We start from the raw sequence: 24,247 nt of genomic DNA, 5'->3' as shown, positions 1-24,247 counted from the left end.
TGTAGAACTTTATTACTGATGCATCCTGTATCTTAAAACGGCATCTTACAAAAGCAGGTAGTCAATAACTAACAAATAAACAGCTGCCCCCTGGCCCCCTGCCCATTTTCCAGTGCCCTCTTTTTTCTATTTCTGCTTACATTCATCATCCGTGTGCAACTTCTGCTTTAGTTTCTCCATCTTCTTTTCATCTCGTAGCAGTGTCTTGTCCTTTCGTAAGGTCCCTGTCACCTCCTCCTTTTTCTCTTCCATCAGCTCTCGAACCAGTGAATATTCATCATGGTTGGTGATGCCTGGGGGAGCGCGAGGGGTTGGTAGCATCCCAGGCACTGCACCCGTGTTTTCTGGTAGAGTTGGAGCCTCCATCCCTGAGCCCTCAGCCCCACTAGGACCCCTTACCGATGCGGGCACAGATGGTCATGAGCATGTCAGTGACAGTCTTAGAGTCATCCACCATGATAGTCTTCACAGTTCCATCGAGCATACGGATTTTCAGGGGCCTCTGCTTCTTCCTGTATTCCATGGTGTCCTATTGGGGCGGGAATAGGAGGTAGGAGCCTACTTTAAGCTAGAGGTATTACTTCCTTTTTCCATGGCCGGAGGGGAGGAAAGTAGGTTACTGAAGGTAAGATGACGATGGCTCACTCAAAAGCAGGGTACTTTGATTGCCTGTGATAGACAGTCTGGAGAGGATCAGAGGCAATGGATGTGGGTGCGGAAAACAGGAGGTGGAGTGGGGAAGCTGACGGAAGAGGATGTTGGTGGTCCTTGAAGAAGTGATACTCACCCCATTTCGGAGCATATAGTAATCCAAAGCTTTCCCGGCCTCCAGCCATATGCCTTTTTTGGGGTCGTCATCTGACAGAAACAGCCCAAAGTCGCTGGCTAAAAGAGAGGATGGATCACCTCAGACCTATGAGGACCCCAGTGTGGCTGAATGGCTGCATTGTTGCACCTTATTATTTCCCCAGGGACTGTGGGCCTAAAGGGAACAGAGGGAACCGCGGAGCACAGGCGTGAGGGATGAGTAGCCTTGAGGGACAATGGGGTCATCCCTTAAAGCCAAGAGCCTGGGAACAAGAAGGGACTGAAGACTCCCACCCCACCCACCGAGGTAACTCAGACTCACGAGGGCCAGCCAGGGCCTCTGGGATACGCTCACGAATGATGCGACAGGCATCGTATACCATGGTAGACGGCTCAAACTGCATCGTCTTCACCACATTCCCGATGCTGATCTTCAGCGAAAGTGCAACCATGGTGGCAGCTTCTCCTCTCCAGCCTGGCTACACCTGGTCCGTGGTATTAGGGCATTAGAGCACACCCTCATTAGAGGAGAGGAGGTCCCTCAGATGGTGCCCCAGGGAGCCGTGTTTTTGAAAGGGACTTACCAAAGCAGATAGTGATGCGGTTGTTTTTGTTTCATTTCAGAATTTTAAAGCGTGAAAGATTATTTATGCCAAAAGAACCAACCCTAACCATCTAAGATAAGTGAAGGAGAGTCGGTCTGCAAGGTGCAACAGCAGGTCTGAAATGTAGTGTTCCCTGAGGACACTGCCCCATCCCTATCATTAGAATCTGTGCCTCCCTTCTTTCTACCAAGTGTCTCTCTCTTGCCCCTTATCCCTGCTCCTTTCCCAGGCCTGCCTTTGCCTTGTTTTCATCTTTTCTTGGTTCAGTCTTTTTTTTCTCTTTGTCTCCCACTATGTCTTGCTAGCTTTTTCCTGTCTGGGATTTTCAGAGCTCTGTCCTGACTCATCATGTGACCTCCCCTCTGACAGCTTTAGCCTCCTCTGCAAAATGAGGATGTTATATGAGAGAATTCCCGAGAGCTCCTGAAGCCTGCAAACACTGACTCGACCTAGCCCGGCCGGAAGACCAAACACTGGTGGTTCAAGCTATCTAGGCCTACTTTTGTCCCGGTTTTCCTCTAACCTCACATGGTGGGGGCCTTCCCAAAGAGCCAGGCCCCGTGGTTGGCTTCCCTGGCAGTCAAGATAGAATTATGATTCTCTAATCCAGAGGGATCTCAGAAATTACCTAGTCAACTCCCCAATTTTGCAGAATGGATATCAGACCATGGTGGGGCAGGTGGGGTAGTTTCAAGGCAGGTCAGACAGAGAGCCCTGTCCCTCTAACTCAGTCCTTGCTCCAAGTCACCAAGTTAATACCCAGTCCTCACTACAACTCTCATGCTCTCTGGTTTTCAGCAAGTCCTCCTCACACTCTGCTCTCCATCTCACTGCCTCCCTTGATGGTATTTTCGGTGTAGCTCGTGATATCAGTCCCATGCTCACCTCCCCCACTCTCCTGGCACCACCTCTCAGCAGGCTGGAGGAACCCCTGCAGGTGGCACCCAGTGCACAAGAGGACCAGTCTGCCTGGCAGCTGATGATGTGACCCAGTTTGGTATGGGGATTGGTTCCTCTCAACTAAGAGAATGAGCAAATCCGGGCTGCCGATCCCCTCCTCCCCCCCAGCAAACTGGGGGCCCCAGGTGGGGAAAAGCTGGGCTCGGGGGAAGGCTGAAAACAAGAGGTGGAGGTGCTGGGATACAGCAGCCAGCTGAGAACCAGGAAAAGGGAAGGGAGATGTATTTGGAGAATAAAGAGGTTAGGAAGGATGAGGTGAAGGGACTGGAAATCTAGGTAGAAACAGGAGGCAGGCAGATGTGGGAAAGGTGTGGATCAGAGAATCTGATAGACATTTCTGACCTTATAAACAGTCCAGAGTCTCACAAGAGAAGAAACCACAGCTCACTCTGTTTTTATTTCCAAACAAGATAGGACCATTCCAGTCTCCCAAGTTCCAGCTCGCTGCCCACCTCCCCATTCCTCGGCCACCTCTCCCAGTAGCTTGACAGACCTGGCTGTGGGGTTGCTGGAGGGCTGGAGGGTCAGTGAAGTACAGCAGTCAGAGGAGCTGAGGGCAGGACTGAAAGGACCCTCTACCCTAACCTGAAATTGCATGTCTCCCCCATTTCCTCCGGACATGGACGCCCCCATCTTCTTCAAGGAAACCTCTGGTGACACCCCGATAAGGGAGATGAGTCATGCCTACCCTTATTCCCAGGCTGGTACTGAGTGGACACCCATACAGCTACCAGAGGGTGAGGGAGGAAAGGGAATTAAAGAGTGAACTGGAGGTGATGAGGGCAAAGAACAAAGCCCTTGGAAGTATGGGGAGAAGCTATCCAGTTCCTGCTCTGGCCTGAGAACTTTGCTCCCGTTTCCATCATGTTTTATGGAACAGCAACAATACCCCCCATACCCCCCTCCCAGGGAGCTCCTCCTCCCTCAAGACATTCCTGAGATGCATTCCAGAGGAGTTGGGCAATTGGGGGGGGGGGGGGGAATGGAGGACAAGAGGTCAAATCCCAGCAAGGAATGGAATGTCAATGTACGGGGCGGGGGGGGGGGGGGGGGGGGGGGTGGTGGTGGTAAAGAATCGGGGGTACAGGGAGATATAGTCAGAGCAGATACCCACAAGGGGAGCTGCAGAAAGACAGGGAGCTACAGAGAAGTACAAGGGAGAGAGAAAGCTGAAGACAAAGTCAGAACGTATGAGGGTTGGGGGAGTAACACTCACTCTGTTACCAAATTTGGCCTCTGAGTCCGCAACCGCGGTGGAGGGGGGGAGGACTGTGGGTGAGACTGACATATCCGGCCTCAGGCTGCTGGAGGCTCATTTAGGGCTGGACTGGGCAGCGAAGGGCTGGACCTGATCTCCCTCAACATAGCCCCCTCACCACCTACACCCTACCCATGCATTTTCACTCTCCCCAACTGCACTCCAGCCTATGCAGAGAGCTCTTTTTCACAAAGCTACTTACACTGTCTCCACACACATTATCTCAAACATGCAGTCCCTACACAGACCCTATCACAACCACGTTATCTTCCCGTAAAGACCCCATCCCATTCACACAGCTTCCCCACAAACACACCTCTATCGGTAAGTGAACAACTTGCCCCAACATCTCCCATTACACATTCTCCCTCCATTCATCCAACAAGCATTTCTGAGGGTCTGCTGTAGAAAAGGCCCTGGGCTAAACTCTCACTGACTGGGAAGCAAGAAGAGTAAGCCTTGGCCTTCGCTTTCAAGGGGCTCCCAGTTAGTTGAGTGGATAAGCTAAATATAGAATTATAATACAAGGCAGGATGTGGTAAGAGTCCAGAGATGCATCCTCAGGGGAGAGATCCCTTTAGGTCAGAGAAGAGGGACCAAAAAGTCTCTGTGAAAAGTGTCATTTGAAGTCAGGACTTTATTAAAGGTAATAAAAAATCATAATGATCTTTTATTGACCATTATGTCACTTTCCTCGTATACATAACTTCATTTAATCCTTATAACTTGGCAAGGTAGGCATCATTATTTCCATTTTTACAGATTAGGAAATTGAGGTGCAAAGATGTTAAATACTTGTTTAAGGAACTTCTCCAAAGTCATACAGCTAATTAAGTTGTGAAGCCAGGATCTGAATCCACATGCTTCTCTGACTCCGAAGCCCAAGCTCTCTATGCCAGCCGGAGGTGAGTCAGGGCTAGCATTCCAGGCAGAGAGAATAGCATAAGCAAAGATGGAGAAGCAGCTAATCGCGGAGGAGCATTCAGGGAACTGAGTAGGCAGGCTGGTTAAAGCACAGGGTACCTGCAAGGGAGCAGTGATGGGGAAGTCAGGGTTAGTGTGGAAAGGGAAGGAGAGGACTAGAGAGAAAGGAGTATTTTACCTACTGAAGGGCAACAGAAGGTCAAGGGAGGCTTTGAGCACAGAAAGGACATAACCAGAATTGGATTTTGGAAAATAACTCTAGCAGTTACCTTGGAGATTGGTCAGAAAGACACCGTATTAGCACAAGTGAGAGGCGTTGTCAGTAGTTAGAATGGTAGAGAGGAGGATGTTGGTCAACTGTAGTTTTAAGAGGACCCGATGACAATCTGTCCTATCAACCTTCAGGGACCAGAGCCCGAAGTTAGACTGGGGTCCCATAGCTTCTATCACCAGTAGCCTTTCAGTGACTGGGGTGGCTTGAGTTTGGGTAAGGAGTTAGGAAGGGAAGAAGGAAAGGGTCGGTCGATCTAGGTATATGAAGATGAGGCTCTGGGGCACAGGGGATGGGGAGGTGGTTAGCACCACGTATGGGCAGAAAGGATGAGGTTAGTGACTGTATTGGACTAGAAATGGGGAATACAAGGTGTAGAGAAAGGCTGGGGAAGCTGGTGATAGGAAAAATACATATATGACCAGTCACTGGATCCGGCTAGGGGAAGGGGAAAAATAATTGTAAGTCAGGGAATGAAAGAATGAGGTCAGAGGCCAGAGCAAGATACAGGAGGCTGAGAAGAGGTGGGGCTGTGGTCAGTGGCTAAATAAGGCTGAGATGGGGGGAGAGCGAAGGGACACCAGCAGTGTCTAAGCAAAGCTGGGGTTAGTGGGGGGTGGGGTGGGTATAGGGCACAGCCAGTGGCTGGGTCATGCTGGGTAGGGTATAGTGCTGTGGTCAGTGGCAGGGTCAGGCTGGGAGTGAAATGGAGGTGTGGTCAGTGGCCTGGCTGGGCGTGAGATCAGCAAGACCCAGTTTCCTCTTTGGGTCTCGTTTCCTCTTTTCTGTTTGGGGAGTGGGGGAAGGGGATCTACAACTGGACCAAGAAATTAAGGAGGCTTAGAACCAGGGGTTGGCACATAGCAGGGCCTGGGAGTACTGGATAGTTATATTGGGCTGGGGGTGGGGTATTAGGAGATGACCACGAGGTATGCAGGTAGGTGAGTGAGTGAAAATGTGGAAGAGTGTTTTAAGAGGATGGGAAAGCTCAGATTTGGGAAAGGGCAAAATATGGTAGGATATGAAGATTTCAGGGGTAGGAAGGGAGGCAGAATGGCAGCTGGGAACCGGTGGTAAGATGAACAACATGGGAAAATTACCGATGAGGGGAGAATTCTGTATGCAGGACTGTGCTTTCAGAAAGGGGGTACGCAGGGAGGTGTGAACTGCAGGGCCAGGGAGGAGAGCTGGAGAGAGGACTTAATAACTAGAGAATGAGGGATCTGGGAGGCAGTGGGGGTGAACTCAGAGGATTCAGTCATCTCTTTCTTCCACGGCAGCAGTGTTATCTTGGTGGGCTGCCCCTTAATCATAGCCCCTTCTCCCTAAGCAGTCCTCCTCTTATGGCTAGGCCTTGTACATCTCCTGTGTCCCAGTCCCTTTCCCAACTCCTACCTTGTAAACAACATAGTCCAGAAACCCCTGCCTCTCAACTGTGGTGACCACATCAAGAGCCTTGGGTTTAGAGAACAGAATAAAGAAGCTAGAATCTCAGATGCCTGAAATTCTAGCAGAAGCCCAGAATCCTAACCTGAAATTAGTCTGTCATACCTCTGGGCTAAAGGACCTCTGCAACCATGCAGGAATGAGACTTCCCCGCAAAACAAGAGTGCCTACGTCCTGCCAATCTCTTAAATTTTATCTATCTGAGGTCAACTACCCTGACCTCAACCATAATGCCCCTAAAACTAATTCTAATTCCTAACATTAACCCTGACCTTAATTTGTTTCCTGTTCCCAATACTGGCTTTGACATTCATCCCTTTCCTAGCAGACACCCATATCCAATCATTGATCCCTAATATTGATCTAACTTTTACCACTAGCACCAAATTCCCTGACTTTAACCCTAAATGTTGATCCCTAAGCCTAAAACTCCTTTGTCACTTGATTCCTGACCCATCTACTGTCCTAATGTTTTCTAACCTCTAAAACTAGATTTCTAATTTAATTCCTGTGCTGACCCTTAACCTGGTCCTGAACCCTAACTTTGACTTAGGTTGGCTAGAAAACAAAAATAATGACCTAATCCAAACTTTACGTACATAAAACGGACCTGACTCAGGCCAGTAACTCTAAATTTTAACTCCACCATTATATCTCCTAAAGCCAACCTTGATTCCTAAACCCAACTCCACCTAATCCCAAACTCACCAGAAGCTCCCTCCCTACCCCTATACCCGCTATCAGCTAACCTCAAAGCCGATCCCCGCCCTGCGCCTCACTGCCACCCCACTCGTCACCCTCCCCAAAACTTTTCCCAGACAGAGGACTGATCCCAGGAAGGGCCTGGCACTCTTAACGGCCTACTTAACTCCGATCCCAGGCCGAGATACATTGGACGATGACCACTCCAACAGTACCCGAAACAGGAGACGCAGAAGTCAAGGGCCCCGCCCGCCCTCCCGCCCGCTCGCTTCCCGGGCCTGGCCTCGCGACCCCACCCTGAGAGTCGGGCTCGGCCCGGTCCGGCCTACCTGCGCTGCCCGGCTTGTGCCCCGCCCGCCGGCCCGCTAACCCGCTCGTTCTCCGGGTGGCAATCGGGCTCCGGCCTCGCCCTCCCTTCGACACTCTCGCGGCCACTTCCGTCCCCGAAACGTCCCCCACCCGCGGGCGGCGCCCTGGGCCCGCGCTCTATGGTTGCGGGGACTGCAGGAAGCTGCTCTGGCCCCAGCTCTCGATGCTCGGGAGCCGGCGAAGAGAGGGGGCTTCCTGCCCCTCCCCGGCAGGAAGCAAGGGTGCGGCGCAATCCGGAGAAAACGTCCGACTGCGCCCGAGTTCCCTTTTAGTCTCTAACCCTTCCTTTTTTCGGCCGGGGGTCAGGGCGGAGCCGGTTCCCCAGAATGCCCGCCCTGAGGGGGTGAGGAGGCAGCAGGGACGTCCCCTCTATTTGCATAGCTCCCGGGACGTGGTGCGCAGCTTCTATGCCATTTCCGCGTCAAAGGAAACTCCAAATCCCGAATGCCTCAGGGGTAGGCACGTCACTTCCGTTGTGTTGGAAGTTGCGGAGAATCGAGTCTTGGGGGCTGGTGTGGTTTGACAGCGACGGGTCCGGAGTTGTGGACAGGTGGAGGGGTGAGCTTTTGTGTTTTTGTCCATCCTTCCCGTAGATATCCGGTATGGAGCTGGCATTGGACTTGGGTGACCAGGAGCTGCTGGACTTCCTGCTAGAAGAAAGCGGAGATTTGGGGGCAGAGCAGCCGCTTTCCGAGGTGGGTGGGAGCTGTGAGTCGGGTTGGCGCGGGGCGGGCGGGAGGTTGCGGGGAGGACGTCAATGAGGCAGGAGGTAGTGATAGGTCAAGGCTTGTTCCTTTGAACCCTGTGCAGACACTGAATGAATGGGAGGTAGAGGATTTCCTGATCTCCCTGCTGAGTCCCCCAACGTCGTTGAACGTTTTCAGCTCCTCTGATTCCTGTCTTGTCCACCATGATCACACCTACTCTCTCCCACAGCAACATGTCTCTATAGATGTAGGTGAGTCTGAAATAAATGAAGTTTAGGGGGAGGGGAGGATTCGTAGGCCTGGATTCGTATATTTTCCCTTTTGCAGATGGTGGGAAGTATGGAAAAGAGGGGGCCCAGACGACTCCACTCCATGTGGAGGAGCCGGCGGAACAGGTACTTGACTTGATTTACCGCGGGATTATGCCCACATTGCACATTCCTTTCTGACACCCCCTTGCAACTCTGCTACCCACCTCCTGGTAACCCCAGGGGATTGCTAGGCTGATACTGACAGATGAGGAGAAGAGGCTGTTGGAGAAGGAGGGGCTTACTCTGCCTGGGACACTTCCTCTTACTAAGGTAAGACTCCCATTGGTGGAGTGAAGGCTGGAGGTGGGGGTTGTGAGTCCCAAGTAGGCTGGTTCTGTTAATTTTATATCAGGAAGGACTGAGATTAGAAAATTTAGCAAATTTGTTGCTAATAGGAAGCTGGAGCCTGTAGTTAATATGGTGGATGCAGAGCCACATCCTGGTTTTGTGAGGCTTTCACAAATTTTGGTGTTCTCTTTTTAAAATTTTTTTAAGTTAAAATATTTTTTTAACGTTCATCTTTTTGAGAGAGAGACAGGGTATGAGCAGGGGAGGGGCAGAGAGAGAGAGAGGGAGACACAGAATCTGAAGCAGGCTCCAGGCTCTGAGCTGTCAGCACAGAACGCGATGCAGGGCTTGAACTCATGAACCGCGAGATCATGACCTTGAAGTCAGACATCCAACTGACTGAGCCACCCAGGTGCCTCTCTTTTTATTAAAGTTTTTCAAAGTTTATCTTTGAGAGAGAGAGAGAGAGAGAGAGAGAGCGCGCGTGCTTGCTTGCTTGAGTGTGTGGGGGAGGGGCAGAGAGCGAGAGGGAGACACAGAATCCCAAGCAGGCTTCTGGCTCCCAGCTGTTAGCACAGAGCCCACAAGATCATGACCTGCGCCATTTAACCAACTGAGCCACCCAGGCGCCCCCACCCCCCCACCCCCCGCTTTTTTAAAAGTTTATTTATTTTGAGAGAGAAAAAACCAGCAGGGGAGGGGCAGAGAAAGGGGGTGACAGAGGATCTGAAGCAGGCTCTGTGCTGACAGCAGAGAGCCTGACATGGGGCTCTAACTCCTAAACCATGAGATCGTGACCTGAGCCTAAATCAGATGCTTAACTGAGGGAGCCACCCAGCTGCCCCTTGGTGTTCTCTTTAACAGAGAAGAATTCAAAACCATCAGTGCAACATTAGTATAGGGACCTGGAAAGGACTGTATAAGCAAGGGGCCCTGACACTTAGATTTCACTGGCTTCAGGGTAACCCACTGATAGCTGAATGGCAGAATTAAGTTTTAGAATTCATCCAGAATTCCTCAAGGCTGGATGAAGTAGTATAGTGAGAATAATTGTAAAATCCCAAGTTTTAAGTTTTAAGTGATGAGGGTCAACTTTATAAGCACAGTACCATAGTACTGTTGTGAAATCAACATTCATTGATAGAAAGGTTGGGTTTTAATTTCTTAAAAAAATTGTTTTTTAATTTATTTTTTGGGGGGGAGGGGAAGAGAGAAAGGGAGAAAGAAAATCCCAAGTAGGCTCCATGCTGTCAGTGCAGAGCCCATTTCGGAGCTCTGACTCACAAACTATGAGATCATGACCTGATGGAGCCACCCAGCTTCCCTGAGAATTTTAATTTCTTTCTTTTTTTTTTTTTTTTTAAATTTTTTTTTTTTCAACGTTTTTTATTTATTTTTGGGACAGAGAGAGACAGAGCATGAACGGGGAAGGGGCAGAGAGAGAGGGAGACACAGAATCGGAAACAGGCTCCAGGCTCCGAGCCATCAGCCCAGAGCCTGACGCGGGGCTCGAACTCACGGACCGCGAGATCGTGACCTGGTTGAAGTCGGACGCTTAACCGACTGCGCCACCCAGGCGCCCCTTTAATTTCTTAAAAGTACAAGAAGAATTGAGATGACTAAGAAAGTGAGTGGGGTTTGAAGGCTCTATCAATGGAGGTGTTGCCTCTAGAAGGGCAGTGACCATCTTGCTCTCCTTTATACCCCCAGAGCACGTTTTAGTGTCTAGTTTTGAACTTATGTTTGACATATATTAAGAAGATACAGTCCATCCTGAGGGAAGATGATGAGTTAAATTTTGCCCAGATTTTTTTTTTAACTCTGAAGAAACAGTAAATGCCTTAAAACAGTTAAAGACTGTTCATTCTCTCTGGTCTCGGAGGTAGATCCTAGGTAAGTCCAGTTGATAGAAACTATAGAGACAGATGTTGGCTTAGTATAAGGAAGATCTTTTTTTAAATTAATTGTTAAAAATGGTCTGGCTTGTGAGGGCATTAACCCTGGGTCTTCAGAGGCATTCAGACAGAAGCCAAGTGCCTATTGGCCAGGGAAGCTGTAGAAGGGATTCCTGCATTGAAAAGACTGAACTTAGTTGCCTTCCAACTCTTTGGTCCAATGTTCCTCTGATGAGATCTCTTTTCCCTGTGTTCTCTTAGATGGAGGAACAAATTTTGACACGAGTGCGGAGGAAGATTAGAAACAAAAAGTCTGCTCAAGAGAGCCGCAGGAAGAAGCGGCTGTATATGGGAGGCTTAGAAAGCAGGTACAAAAGGGAGAGGGATCCAAGGGGTGGGAACAGAGGTAGTTGGAAGTGCTGGGGTTCAAAGATGGGGGGATACAGGCCATGTTCTCATATCCTGTTATTCCCTCAGAGTCTTGAAATATACAGCCCAGAATCTGGAGCTACAGAACAAAGTACAGCTCCTGGAGGAACAGAATTCGTAAGCAACTCTCTAACATCAGTTCCTTCTTCCTCCCGTTTTATGCTGTTGTACTCTTTCCCTTGCTCCACACTGGATTTCTCACTGGGCAGCGCCCACATGCAAGGTCTGGTGCTTGCCCTTAAGTGGATGATTCCAAGCAGCTCATAGTAACAGGGAACAAATTCACAAGCAACTAAGGATAAGTATCCAAAAAGAGAGAGGAAGGAGTAAGAAAGACCCTGTGGGACAGATCACATTTGATAGTAGGTAAGATTCTGGGGTGGGGATAGGGGGCATTCTAGGCAGAAAGAACACAGCATAGTTCAGTCTGGCTGGAACCTTAACATAGGGAAGTTGAGCCAGAAGGTAGAGAACATAGAATGCCTGGTGAGGATTATGTGCATAGCTGATCAGGCAGTGTAGAACCACTGAATGTATCTGCAAAGGAGTTTAAGTCTGGGCAGGACGGAAAGGGGCTTATTTTTTGTCCAAAATCAAAATGTTCTTTTTTTTTTTTTTTTTTTTTTTTTTTTAGAGAGAGTGTGAGTGGGGGAGAGGGGCAGAGGGAGAGAATCTTAAGCAGGCTCCATGCTCAGTACGGAGCCTAACATGGGACCTGATCCCACGCCCTGGTATCATGACCTGAGCCGAAACCAAGAGCTGGACACCCAAACGAGCCACCTAGGTGCCCCAGAAAGGTGTTATTTAATATGAGGAATTTCAGGCATTTTGTCCAGAGAGAGGAAGAGATCATTTGCAAAATAGGACAAAAAGCAAAAGGGACAATTTGGTGCAGATGGAGGAGTGGACTTAACAAGGAGGGTTTCATTGTATCTCAGGGTGCCCAGCCAGGGGCTGCTCATGGTCTCCCCCCACCCGCCCTCCTTCTAGGTCCCTTCTGGACCAGCTGAAGAGACTCCAGGCCATGGTGATTCAGATATCCAACAAAACCAGCAGCAGCAGCACCTGTGTCTTGGTGAGGATGGTGACGGCAGGAGAGATTCTTTTCTCAGGCAGCAGCCATAGGGGTACAACCTAGAGCTCTTCTTCATTTTCTTTTTCCTGTTCTCCAGGTCCTACTTTTTTCCTTCTGTCTCCTCGTCCTACCTGCTATGTACTCCTCTGACACAAGGGGGAGCCTGCCAGCTGAGCATGGAGGTGAGAGGCTTGAGGATGCCATTAAAGAAGGGCTGGGGGAAAGCCTGGCCTGCCCTTGAAGAGTCTTTGTTTCCTTAGTGTTGTCCCGCCAGCTTCGTGCCCTCTCCAGCGAGGACCCTCACCAGCTGGAGCTGCCTGCCCTGCAGTCAGAGGTACCAAAGGACAGCTCAGACCAGGAGCTCCAGGCTCTCGGCAACTCTTGCTGTCTGCTGAGACAGATGCCTCAGGCTCCCGGTGCCGAGTCTGCCTTGACATTGCCACTTCCTGTCCCCTCCCCAAAGTCCCCCTGCTCAGGTCCAGTCCTTTCCCTGCCCGCAAACTTCACAAGAGAAGGGGGATGGCTCCCTACTCACAGCCCTACATCTGTTATCTTACAGGGCAGATATTCAGGCTAGATGTGAGGATATGGGGGGGGGGGGGGGGGGGAGCTAAGCCAGAGCCCAGAGTTCCTAGTCTGTGTCCAAATGAAAGGAATGGGAGAGGGCTAGCCTGAGCCCCCGTGTCCTGTCAGGAAGCCTGGGAGTTCAAACACATCACACGTCACTGGTTTTCTGGGTCTTTTATTTGTACCCATGTATGTCTGCCACCCCATGAATGGGCCTGGGGGAGTCAACTAACCTCCTCAATCATTTCATGCAGTGAGGGGATTGGGTGAGGGAAGAAATAAATAAGTGATTCTGACTCCTGGGTCACCCTCAACCCCTCTTTACTGGCGCGATTGGGTAGGGAGGAGGGTAGGGTCATGATTGTCTTGGTGGCTCAGGGCTGCAGGAGATTGGTGGGGTGAGGGGTGAAGAGGAAAGGCCAGGCTGGAGGCTGGGCTGTTAGAGCCTCTCTCCGACAGTTCAGAGAGTTCACTTTGGGTTTGCCATGGCTTCCTTTGGTCCAAGTTTAGGCCCTGTGCTTAGTCCTGTGCCCTGTTCGGCTATCAGCCTGGAGGCCTTTTTATGCTGCTGCTGCTGCAGGGCCAGCTGCATGGCCCAGATGCTCAGCGGCCGCATGTAGGCCAGTGAGCGGAATACCCGCTGCTGGCAGTATGCTTCAGGGGTCTGGAAGGCCAGGCCCAGGCGCTCCCACACAGTTCGGTAGCAGCCTTCAGCTGTCTGGAAACCTTCCCAAGTCAGGCCCTGTAGGAAGAGATGTCAGTCACATTACTTGGCAATCCCTGAGTAGCCACTTCAGCTGGACAGATGGAGACAGTAGGGTCTCTCCCCTCAGGGAGTTTCCAGCTTGTGGTAGAAACAAACGTGATCCGTAGGCAGAAGACTGAGGCAGGAAATGGAAGGCATGCCAGGGAAAAGGGAGAGGTCTTCCAGATGGGTCAGGCCCTACAGAGGTCTGATGGCTGATCAAGTTTGCCAGCCCAAGGTACAGATGGTAGAGAGATGGAAAGGGAGTGTATTACCTCCTGGATCATGGTGGCTGCCAACCCATAGACCACACCCACCCAGACTTCATCAGACTGGACACTGGATCTGTCAGGAACACCATGGGGCTGCATCCCATTCACAGCCCCCATGGCTCCTCCTGCAAAGGCCCGGACATTGAACTCGAAGATGGTTTGGAGAGCACAGACCACGTGAGGGGTAGGAAATACCTAGAGGGGTAAAGGCAGAGACACGCTTCCTTAAATTTGCTTCCCACCTCCAGAAAAAAACCAACTTTCTCTCTGGCTCCTCTTCCTAGTCTTTCTCACCTCAGTGTCTCCTTCTCCTAGACCACTGGCCCTCAGGAACCACTGGCCAGCACACTGGTCAGACATGATGCTACAGGACTGAGGTGGAGGGCTGCAATCATAGTTGTAATAGCGGCCTGGAGTACGGGAAGACAAAATAAGGCTCCTTGTGTCCCCATAGCTGCCTTAGGTCTCCTTAGGCTCATCCAACTCACCATTCCATAGTAGTCTCTCATAGGCTTCTTGACCTCGTCTAAGGATGGAAGAAAACTTATCCTGGACATCCTGTGCCCCACATAGGACAGCCATCTGAACCATCACAGCCACAGCTGCCAGCCACAGTCCTCCACAGTAAGCACTGATCAGGGACACGGATTTGGAGGTCAGACTGGCAGCTCCAGCCACTCCCATGCATAACAAGCAATGAGTCATTCTTCCTTGAGCCCACAATTCTTTGGTGCCCAGTTCCCCACCTCAGGTACCCTAGAAGTCCCTACTCTCCAACCTGGGGCCTGTGGTGACCCATCCATCATAGGTCTGGTCTGCATAGCCTCCATTCTCAATGAGTCCATCTTGGTCCTTGTCAAACTTCATTTCAGACTCCATCACGGCCTAGAGAGGGACCAAGATACTGAAGACCTAGATGGATACTAAGGAGCGACACAATAGCCAGCTGGGTTCTCCCCAAACACCAGTCATGCCCTTGGCACACTGGCCACTGCCCATGCATGTCTTACCAGACATACAGGCCACATGTCTCTCAGGAAGCCCTGGTCACCCGTCAGGTAATAGTCTCGGTAAACCTGCAGCACAAACTTCAGGTTTAGGTCCTTCCAGTCAGCGGTATCGTGGACCACATATGCATTGACCCGGAGCCATGGCTCGTCATCTGTGGGAGGGGAGGAAACCTGACTGATTTGCATTGGTGGGTTGGGTAGAGGGTACAAAAGTTGAGGGAGGGAAGCAAACTCTGGGCTGGAGGAATTTTTACCTGGGTCCCCAATATCATGGGGGATGACGTTCCTCCTTTTCACAGGTGCCATTACCCCACTCATCAGGTATTGTCGCCGTGTCAGGTCCTCCCTGAGCGTGGCCAGAGCTGGCGGAGCAGACATACAATTGGGGGCGGGGGTAGTGAATGGACAGACTTGAGGTGGGGCACAGAACTGTTTGTGACCCTAGAGGGGAACCAGTAAGCAGGATGCGGACATGTTGGGTAGAGAGGAGGAAGGAGACAATCTCAGGGACCAAAAAGATTCACGGGTGTGGGGGGCTAAAAGGGCAGAAGGGGAACAAAAGGGACCCATACCCATGTCATACTGCAGGCTGAGCTCGAGTTTGGGCCAGAGCATGACGAGGGCGAATGAAGCATAAAAGTGGACATCATATGTGTTGTACATGCGATATTCCTGGCCTGGAGGAAGGAGGGAGACACACTGTCTCCAGAAGTCCTGCTTCCCTTCCAAGTCCCCTCCCTAGCTTGTCCGTGAGCTGGGGATGGGGCACTGTCATACTCCACACCCGCCACTTAACCCCCTCATTCCAACCAATCCCCTGGGGGAGGCAAAACCCACCATCCTGCCTTCTGGCAGGGCACTAACTGGCCCCATGGATTCGGCCTGCTGTACTGCAGTCCACCACCAGCCTGTACCTTCAAGGTAGCCAAATCGACCATACTCCTGGAGGATGGGGCGGAGCTGACACATGCTTCCCACCAGCTCCTCTGGTAAGGAGTCTTCAGGAACCTCCAGCCATACTGTGCCTCCATCAGCCAGGAAGTATAGTTCATTGAACAGCGCAGATTTGTACCAGGCAGGCAAGGATCTGGGGAGTCAGGAGGAGGGAATGCTCTAATGAATGTGGACCTCCAAGGAAGGGAAGGATTTTGGAGTTCTGCAGAGTGGGGGGGGCACCAAGTGAATCCCAGCCCAACTCTGCTGACTGTGGTGGGTGGAGATTGAACCAAGGAGTCCCATTTGGAGTGTGAGTGCCCAGGAGAAGGGTAAGAGAGGCCCCATTCACACCTGTCGTCCAATACCGGGCTCTGCCAAGCTGAGATCTTCTCTTCCCAGTCTGTGTATCGGCACAATGCATAGTGGCTGAGGGTGGGAGCTGCATTACCATCGCGGCCAAAGAACCTTGTGTACCGTCTGGGATGGAAAGAAAGGGAAGGAATGAGAACTCGGGCTCCAGGTCAGAGCTCCAGCACCTTGGATCCCTGAATTCTTTTGATCCCTTCACCTGTAGTAGACCTGGCCCTTAGCTCCAAACATGATTCTGGGCATATCCCAAGCCAGCGAGAACTCCAGGCGGCACTGGCCTCGAGGTGGCAGCTTGCCCGTAACACACACAGCCCCAGCAATGCCTACTCCTTTCTGTGAGGGGGTGCTTCGGCCTGAGGGAAGCACAAGAGAAATTGGCATAGGCATCCTCTTCAGCCCCAAGGGTCCCTAATATGGGAATAAGGCCTATTCATGACCAGGGCTCTCACCCCTCCTCCCAAGACAGGGACAACCTCTCTTCCCACCACCTCCCTATCAAACCCCGCCCCCGTCACCAGCAGGGGAGTCCAGCTGTCCATCTTGAAGTAGGTCTTGCCACACCTGCTGCCCAGTGCTGTCAGGGTCAAAGGCTGTGATGTGGGTTACCGTGGTATCCGCCTGTTAGGGGGCCAAAGACTGAGGGGAAGCTCCACAAGTATGCTGGCTTTGGACTAACTCTCCAGTTCCCATTATAATTCCCACCTCCAAGTTCCAGAGGCTTACGGGCTGTAGTGAGGATGGGATTCAGGAAATGAGGAAATGAAGAGACCCTGGCGGGATGGGGTGGGCTCAGGGGCCAGGCTGAGGGTAGGGGTTTGCGGACTAAGGTCTAGGGCGGGCTCTTCCATACCGTGAGTCGTGCAGCCACAGCCATCGTGTAGGGGTTTGGAAGGGTTGGATGATGCAGCAGCAGCCCCTGTACAGTCTCCCCATCACGCTCCAGATAGAAGGGCTCATTCCACAATCCCCCTGGGGCATCATCTCCACCCCCCAGTCCATTCCGCATGGAGAACATGATGGACACGTCCAGGGCTTCATCCCCTTCATTTTCCACATCCCACACAAAGACTCCTACAGGCAGGCTGCTGTCCTGGGAGCAAAAGATCAGACTCAGATGGTCCCAGTGTAGCGCCTCCTGGCCCCACTCCTCCGTACCAAGGACCTGGCTCAAATATTACTCCCTGCCCCCAGTAGACTCTTTTGTTTCCACTTGCATCTCCCCAGATTTCCAGCAGGCTGTCTTACCAACTGAGCGGAGATCCTGGAAAACCGGCATGATGTCTTTCACAGATCATGGAATTTCCAGCAGAGACAGATCTCAGGGAAGGGAAGGCAATGGAGGAAACATAGTGGGAGCCTCACCTGGTAGTCATGGGGCAAGATGGGTGTGATCTGGCGACAGGTAAGGGTGACATTCTGACCAGGAAGCTGATAGACAGTCCAGGCTCGGGGATAGAGGGCGTGGTAGAATGCAAAGTACCCACACAGGCCCCAGTTCCAGCTGCGTAGGACACTTGGGCGCTCCACAGACAGGACTTGCTGGTACACAGTCGTCCCTTCCCGACGCAAGCACACTGTGAACTAAACCAGGAAGGCAGATAGGCTGGATGGGGTAACCACAGGCACCTCAAACTAGTCTCCCGTCCCCTTTCAGAGCCTGCAGTGGTTATCATTGCACCACAGCCTCACTCATCCCCCAGACCTCTCCCCCAGTGGTGAGTCACCACCAAGTCCTGCCTCCTCTCTTCTCCCAGGCTTCCTCTCCCTTCTTACTATGGTGGTCTTAGCACCCTCACCATTTCTGCTTTTATGCTCTGCCTCTTGCCATCTGGTATCAGAGGATCTTTCTTACAGGCAAATCCAGACGTGTTAGTCTGTGCTTATATTTCAGTGACTCCCCATGGCCCTCAGGCTAAAGTCTAAATTCTTCTTCCTGGCTTTGAGGGCCCTTCTTGATCTGGCCTCTCCCTGCCTATCAGACTCATTACTGTTCAAGCACTTATATTCTGGTCATATTGAATACTCACTGTTTCTTGAACACACTAACTACATTTCCTCCTCCATGCCTTGGCTCCTGCTCATTCTCCATCTGGTGAAACCTCTCATCCTTCAAGGCCTAGGTCAAATGCCATCTCCTCTCCGCAAGCAGTGAGTCATTCTCCTGTGTGTCCCCCTACCCCTCTAGTTTAGCATGTTATAATGGTTTTGTTTACATTCTGACTCCCTGACTGCTCTGTGGGTTCTTTGAAGGCAGGGCCCTCTCCAGGTCACTGAGGTCCCCCTCTCCAATTATGACTCCACATCAGAGACAGGCAGAGTTGGCACGTGTAGGGAGAGCATGAGGAAAGTCTAGAGCAACGTCCCTTTTTTCTCAGCGTACTATCTATCCCTCTTATTTTGGTTCTTAGGTGGTCTCAGTCTCCATTTTCTCAAAGTCCTATTGCCCTAAAAAAATTTAAGCTTTTGGAGTATATGGGCTATAAGGGGTTAATCTCTCTTCCCTTGCTTCAAAGTATGCCTGACAAATTTTAATGTATGTATACAATAATTTATGTTGTTGGAAGTGGCTAAGACTATGGGCTTTGAACCACAGCGAGAGCTGGTTCTGGATCCCAGAGCTTCCATTTACCAACCATGTGACCTTGGGCATGTTACTAAATCTCTTTGGATCTCAGTTTCCTTATCTATAAAATGGGTGTAATAATGGTTCTTACCTTGTAGGACTGTCTTTAAATATTAAATATCATACAAAATGCATAGCACAATCTCTAGTACATGTTAAGCATGCAATAATTACTTTAACTCGAGTCACGATTCCGGAAGGCACTTCCCCTCAGGATACCTAATGGATGAGCCAGAGAGGAAGTTTGGGGCATTGGGTAGGGTTGGTAAACCTGAACTAGGAAGGGCATTGTCATTAATTGGACTCAAGGTCTGCTAGTCATTTTTTCTTTGAAGATGAGCTGAAAGCTGGAAGCATCCCTCAGACAGGAAATGGGAATGTGGTGGACAACTGCACATATAAGGTTGCTGGAGAGAGATGATGAAAGGTAGACTAGATGCCTCTGGCAACCAAAGGTCCAGATGTGATGAAGGAACAGAGGGAAAAGAAATGAAGCTTCAGAAAAGGGAAAAAAGGAGATCTATGCCTGAGACAGGAGGGACTTCCCAGGCCCTCAGCCAGGGAGACCACCAGAGGAGTGATCACCAGCAGAGGAGCTGACCTCTAGCTGAAGGCTAGCCAATCAGGGTGAAGAGTAGGTACCCTACACATCTTTTTTCCCCGTGCATTTATAAACTTTTGGGTTTGTTTTCCCTTCTGGTACTACTGAATGTTCTTTTAACCAGGTTAAGGGATCTGGAAATTCCCTGCTCCCCCTGGCTGGGGACTGGCTGAGCTAGTGGAGCTGGGGCAGCAAAGTAGGTAGGAGCCATTTACTAGAGAAATAGAGGGCATGAAGGTGCTGGGGCTGTTTACTCTTTTAAGAAACATGTGCTCTGGGAGTATCTCATTCCTAGTATATCCTAGCACAAGGGTGGGCACATGGGAAGCATCGTGAAAATACTTATTGGACTGAATCATGTGCACATCTAATTTCTACATCCTACACTGGCCAAGAGGCTTTTCCTGGTCTGGGGTACTGTCCTGGACTCTCCTTCACCTCCTGGTTCTTACTTGGTCAGCAATGACTGTCTGGTGCTGGTACATTCCAGGATTGAGCTGCCAACGACAGAACTGGCCTCTCCAACCTCGAGTGATAGTGCCTCCCCCGATGCCACCCAAAGGACAACCTAGAGATAGAATCAGGATGGTTAGTGGGACATGGGGAGAGGAAAAGAAGCCCATTCCTCACTTTCTAGACTATAAAGATGAGTTCCTCTAAAAACCCTGGGGATATCAGATCAACACACTGTATGCTTTAAACTTACACAGTGTTTTATGTCAAGTATAGCTCAGTAAAGCTGGAGGAAAAAAAAACCCCAGGGAAAGGGGCTGTGCAACTTGAAAAACTGGACGCCTCTTGCCTAGCTCTGCAGTAGACCCAGAGGCTGGGCCCTCTCTGTGCAGAGCAGAGGTAGACTCACCATAGATCTGTCTCAGGGGTACACAATTGATGAGGTCAATGAAAGGTGTTTTCTTCTCCACCTGGGTCTTCCGGTACCACCACTGCAAATACCTGAGGAGCAAGAGGCAGTGTGAGTGGAAGGGGCAGTGGGCGGTATCTCCTGGGCTGCAATCCCCTGCCTCTCTCTGGTCACCCAGTTGTAACTTCCCGTTACATGGCTGCCAAGGACCGTTCCCTTCACTTCCAAATCTCTCTTCCTTTCCACTTCTCTACAGTTCAAGGTCCCCTACTCTTCTCAGTCACCCCAGCTTACAGGATGGGACTATCTTTGTTTCTCCTCTTTATTCTCAGGAACTTCTGACCATGCCTCACCTGTAACTCCACTACCACTGCTTGGCTTTAGTTCAGGAGCTTTGCCTGAGGTGCTGAGAGGGCCGGTTTTGTTTCCCTGACTACACCCCCCCACCCACCATGGGAACAGTCTGTTGGGATAACTTTCTTCTTCTTCTTCTTCTTCTTTTTTTCTAGAGGGTGGGGAGGAGCAGAGAGAAAGGGGGAGAGAGAATCCCAAGCAGGCTCCACACTCAGCACAGAGCCCAACATGGGGCTGGATCCCACAACCCTGGGATCATGACCTGAGCCAAAACCAAGAGTTGGATGCTCAACCTATTGAGCCACCAAAACGCCCCACTTTCTTCTTTTTATTTTTTTTATTTAAAAAAAAAAAAAATTTTTTTTTTTAACGTTTATTCATTTTTGAGAGAGAGACAGAGAGTTAGCAGGGGAGGGGCAGAGAGAGAGGGAGACACAGAATCCGAAGCAGGCTCCAGGCTCGGAGCTGTCAGCACAGAGCCCGATGCAGGGCTCGAACTCACGAACCGTGAGATCATGACCTGAACCGCACACTTAACCAACTGAGCCACTCAGGCGCCCCACTTTCTTCTTTTTAAAGTGACTATTTTTCTTCCTGATTGTGAAAGATGAAAATTTGTACAGTATACTAGATGGAAGAGGAAAAAATCCCACCTATAGACAACCAGTGTTTACATTTTGGGGCATAACCTTTTAAGTCTTCTTTAAAACTTCAGCATTTAAATAGTAAGGTTTCTGAGTTTGCTCTCTCATAGTATCCTAGTAAAGCCTAAAAATCCCTACCTGGGGATTTCCTGGTCTTGTCATAGCTCTGTATCCAATAAGAAAATGGTTCTGTTTGGGATTCAAGGCGCCGACATTGGTTTCAGCCTCTCTTCCAATCTTAAGTCCTACAGATTCCCATTCAGAGTGGGTCATCACTAAGCAACCCTTGTCCCACCAGACTCTCCCAATTCTATTCTCCTCCCTAGCCAGCCATTTTTTACCTATTGTTCAAAGCACACCACTTGTAACTATGTAATTGGGTAAACAACTCCTCTAAGCCTCAGTTTCCTTATCTACAAAATGGGGTACCTCCTGCCCTGCCTATTTCATGGAATGGTTGAAAGAGCAAATAACATTATAAATAGGAAAGCCATAGGGTACCTGTGTCAGGTATTACTGTTACTTGCACATACACTATCTGAACTCCCAATCAGATGCTGTCTTGTTCTTTCAGTGTTTCTCACACGAGTCTGACACACTTTTAAATTTCTTGGGGAAAGGGATAGTGACAAAGACTAGCTGATCATTACCACAGCTTTAAGCACAGGGCAGGGCACATGGTCTGCAGTCTGTAAATTATTTGCTGAATTTACCAGTGAATGTACAAACAGTGGGGCACTACACAGGTGAACATGAAAAGGAGCAAGGGGAGGAGAAATGTGATTAGAGAATAGGGAGGGTACATTCTGGGAGAAGGGGGAAGTGGGGGGAAGGAGAAAGACAAAGGATGAGATGATGGGAAAGCAGAAGGTCCTCTTTGCCAGTTTAGAGGAAACTGGACTTTGAAACTAGAGGCCATAAAGGAATGGAGAAGGGAGGGAGGTTACAGCAGGGATTAGGGCAGTGAGGGAGAAATGCAAGATCTGAAGGTAAGCCTAACAAAAGAGTATCTGGTGTAGAACAAGCACTCAGTAAACATGTATTGAATGAATGGACTCAGGCTGGAAGGGAGAGCAATCAAAACTGAGTCACCACAATGAGGCCCAGAGAACTCTGGCTTGCTGCATGCAACTCCTGATCAGCAAACCTCCAGTTTGGTCTCCTCTTAGGGTTCATCTCTCATTCCCCTAATTTAGCAGCTGGCCATTCCTGACCCATTTGGCCTTCTCCCTTATTTCAGCCCCAATTTAAGAATGATTCACAATTAATTGTTCCTTGTTTCACCCCTGCTTTCTCCTCAGTGCAGGACCTCATCCCATTCCAAAAGCCCCATGACAATGATCTCCACCCTATCCTGGCATGTGGAGCCAAGGTTCAGGGGGCTGAACACAGCTTCAGGCCTCTGACTCAGCTCACACTTAGGGGCTGAGGGGCTAGGAGGCCTACCCGTTCTTGATCTCAGTGTCCTACCACGTGCATCCCATTGTGCTTCTCTCAGTACTCTAGCCCTCAGATCTTATTTTGACCCAGAGCTCTGGGGGTCAGAGTTGGGCTGAGTCAGTTTCTGAAGTAACCTGGAGGGATGATTGTTCTTTAGTACAGGCCACCCACAGGAGCTAGCAGAGGAGCCAGATACCCAGGCAGCGTCAGGCCCTTCCCACTGCTTAGGGCTGGGCTGGGGTAAGGTAAATGTGCTCCCAACCCAGCCCTACAGCACTGACTGAAAGGGAAGGGTCCCCTACTTTAGAGGCTGTTAGAGCTGGGTTTTCTAACCTTTATTCCGCCATCCCCAGCTTGTGTTTCCTTTGTGGATTGACTCAGAATGACCTAAGGGTGATGCTTTCTGTCCTCATATCCACCTGTTCCTGTTAATAGGTCTTGGCTTCTCATCACTAGCTTCTGAACTCCGTGGGGATCTGTAAGGATCTAAAGGAGTTCTACAGCTCAGGATAAGCTCGTGGGGTGTCTGCAACCCTTGGGGGAAGGGGTACCAGAGCAGGCCTTGGAAGACTATATTACTTAGAGCTCTAGGGACACTTATGGCAGTGCCTGTCTGGCCAGAGATCTCTGCTTTTTGTATCAGGGATTGTCTATCTCAGAATAAAGTGAACAGCACACCCCTCTCCTTAGGGTGAGAGCCGGCAGGCTGTCACCCACTCCCTGGAGCTAAAGCTTGAAAGAAACCAATGGGTGTTGGGACTGTAATGTGGTGTGCCTTTTAAATGAGGCAGACAGAACACCCCAGTTACTCGGGAATCAGGTTGAGAACTCGCCCCTTTGGAATAAGGAATAAAACAACATTGTGTCTGTACCATAGTAGACAAGACTATCCTTTCCCGCCTTGCTACAAAGTATAGCAAATGCCAAAGGGAAGTCTTTGGAAAAGGAGTGAGATGGAGCTTAAATGGGAAAGGATGACTGCAGGCCCAAGATGTTCCTGCTCTTTCCTACTAGAAAGACAAGTTTCTGGGAGGAAGGGGGTTGCAGAGATGTGACCCGGTCTCACCAGCGCTCCAAACCACAGGCTTAGAATATGTTGGGGGTAAGGGCCAACTGACTGGAACAAGGCACCCACCTGCTTTCTCACCCTTTCTCACCTCTGCTGGAAATCTTGTGCTGGAACAAAGTGAAACCTAAAGTACTCTAGGCAATGGGATCTACTCACCGCAAGCCCATGCCCAGATGCTTTATCAGGTTGCTCAGGGAGATGTTGTTGGCATTAAAGGGTTTCCTCTTCTCTGCAAACTCATGAGCCAGGCAGATGCGCCAGCCAAAGGGAGGCACCTGGTAGCCCTTAGCTTTGCCTTCATAAGAAGCCATCAGTTGCCCACAGTCCTGCGGATTGCTGCAGCCCGGCTCACTTAGGGGCCGATTGTCTTCAGGGCTGTCGCAGTCTGTAACCTGCCCAGCCTCAGTGCCTCCAGCATTATCAGGGCAATAAACCTGTGGATCCCCTTTGGCACAGCTAGTCTGCTCCGAGGCTGGGACTCCGGTTCCCATGTTCTCAGGATCCTGGGTCCCCACGGCCTCGATGGTCCCGGGTCCCAAGTCTTTGGGTACAAAGTATCTCTCTAGGCAAGTCCAGATGCGGGCGGCGGTGGTTGTTAGGTGTCGTCTCGGAGGGCCAGGCGCTGGGGAAAGCCGAGGTGAGCTAGTGTTTCCGTGGAGCCTGGGAGCTGTTGCTGCAGCGGCGTTGGCGGCGACAGCAATAAAGCCG

The 24,247-nt window shown here is 50.5% G+C and overlaps 3 protein-coding genes across 6 annotated transcripts in view; 1 reads left to right on the top strand and 2 right to left on the bottom strand.

Moving 5' to 3' along the window:
• The window catches only part of TLN1 (talin 1), a 31,907-nt gene extending 24,330 nt beyond the window's left edge, over positions 1-7,577 (bottom strand). For 2 of the 4 annotated variants that reach the window (XM_058694962.1, XM_058694965.1), the window contains exons 1-5: positions 7,303-7,525; positions 1,130-1,292; positions 788-885; positions 400-529; positions 141-293 (exon numbers count right to left, since the gene is read on the bottom strand). In XM_058694962.1, the coding sequence (XP_058550945.1) occupies positions 141-293; positions 400-529; positions 788-885; positions 1,130-1,259 (511 nt within the window). In that variant the 5' untranslated portion in view covers positions 1,260-1,292; positions 7,303-7,525. Of the gene's footprint in view, positions 1-140; positions 294-399; positions 530-787; positions 886-1,129; positions 1,293-2,865; positions 3,180-7,302 lie in introns of those variants that run through there. The other 2 variants (XM_058694964.1, XM_058694963.1) reach the window with 2 other exon arrangements.
• Positions 7,578-7,729: 152 nt separating this feature from the next.
• On the top strand, positions 7,730-12,910 carry CREB3 (cAMP responsive element binding protein 3). The gene is made up of 9 exons (XM_058694973.1): positions 7,730-8,037; positions 8,153-8,300; positions 8,377-8,444; positions 8,541-8,630; positions 10,805-10,911; positions 11,021-11,089; positions 11,963-12,047; positions 12,145-12,229; positions 12,308-12,910. Exons 1-9 carry the CDS (start codon positions 7,945-7,947, stop codon positions 12,622-12,624), a joined length of 1,062 nt encoding a protein of 353 aa, XP_058550956.1. The 5' UTR covers positions 7,730-7,944; the 3' UTR covers positions 12,625-12,910.
• Positions 12,774-24,178, bottom strand: GBA2 (glucosylceramidase beta 2). Its single transcript, XM_058694966.1, has 17 exons — positions 23,696-24,178; positions 20,033-20,124; positions 19,623-19,738; positions 17,309-17,527; positions 16,797-17,036; positions 16,462-16,564; positions 16,146-16,299; positions 15,929-16,054; positions 15,556-15,728; positions 15,214-15,318; positions 14,896-15,003; positions 14,642-14,793; positions 14,410-14,516; positions 14,120-14,262; positions 13,926-14,041; positions 13,635-13,826; positions 12,774-13,356 (listed from the first exon to the last, which is right to left on the bottom strand). The coding sequence occupies exons 1-17, from the start codon at positions 24,028-24,030 to the stop codon at positions 13,084-13,086; spliced, it is 2,754 nt and encodes a 917-aa protein (XP_058550949.1). The 5' UTR covers positions 24,031-24,178; the 3' UTR covers positions 12,774-13,083.
• Positions 24,179-24,247: the final 69 nt, after the last annotated feature.

The sequence above is a fragment of the Neofelis nebulosa genome, chromosome 12 (genome assembly GCF_028018385.1).
Source record: "Neofelis nebulosa isolate mNeoNeb1 chromosome 12, mNeoNeb1.pri, whole genome shotgun sequence".
Classification (NCBI taxonomy): Eukaryota; Metazoa; Chordata; class Mammalia; order Carnivora; family Felidae; genus Neofelis; species Neofelis nebulosa.
Note: the sequence above shows the minus strand (reverse complement) of the source record. Positions and strands in the feature narration are given on the sequence as shown.

Bases quoted from the DNA above. Each gene is read 5' to 3' on its own strand.
- CREB3 (XM_058694973.1), top strand. From the start codon at position 7,945: ATGGAGCTGGCATTGGACTTGGGTGACCAGGAGCTGCTGGACTTCCTG. The intron at 11,090-11,962 runs GTAAGCAACTCT...CCCTCCTTCTAG, and splicing joins CTCCTGGAGGAACAGAATTC to GTCCCTTCTGGACCAGCTGA. The intron at 12,230-12,307 runs GTGAGAGGCTTG...TTGTTTCCTTAG, and splicing joins CCTGCCAGCTGAGCATGGAG to TGTTGTCCCGCCAGCTTCGT.
- GBA2 (XM_058694966.1), bottom strand. From the start codon at position 24,030: ATGGGAACCGGAGTCCCAGCCTCGGAGCAGACTAGCTGTGCCAAAGGG. The intron at 20,125-23,695 runs GTGAGTAGATCC...CTTGCTCCTCAG, and splicing joins CATCTGGGCATGGGCTTGCG to GTATTTGCAGTGGTGGTACC. The intron at 13,827-13,925 runs GTGAGAAAGACT...TTACCCCTCTAG, and splicing joins TAGGAGAAGGAGACACTGAG to GTATTTCCTACCCCTCACGT.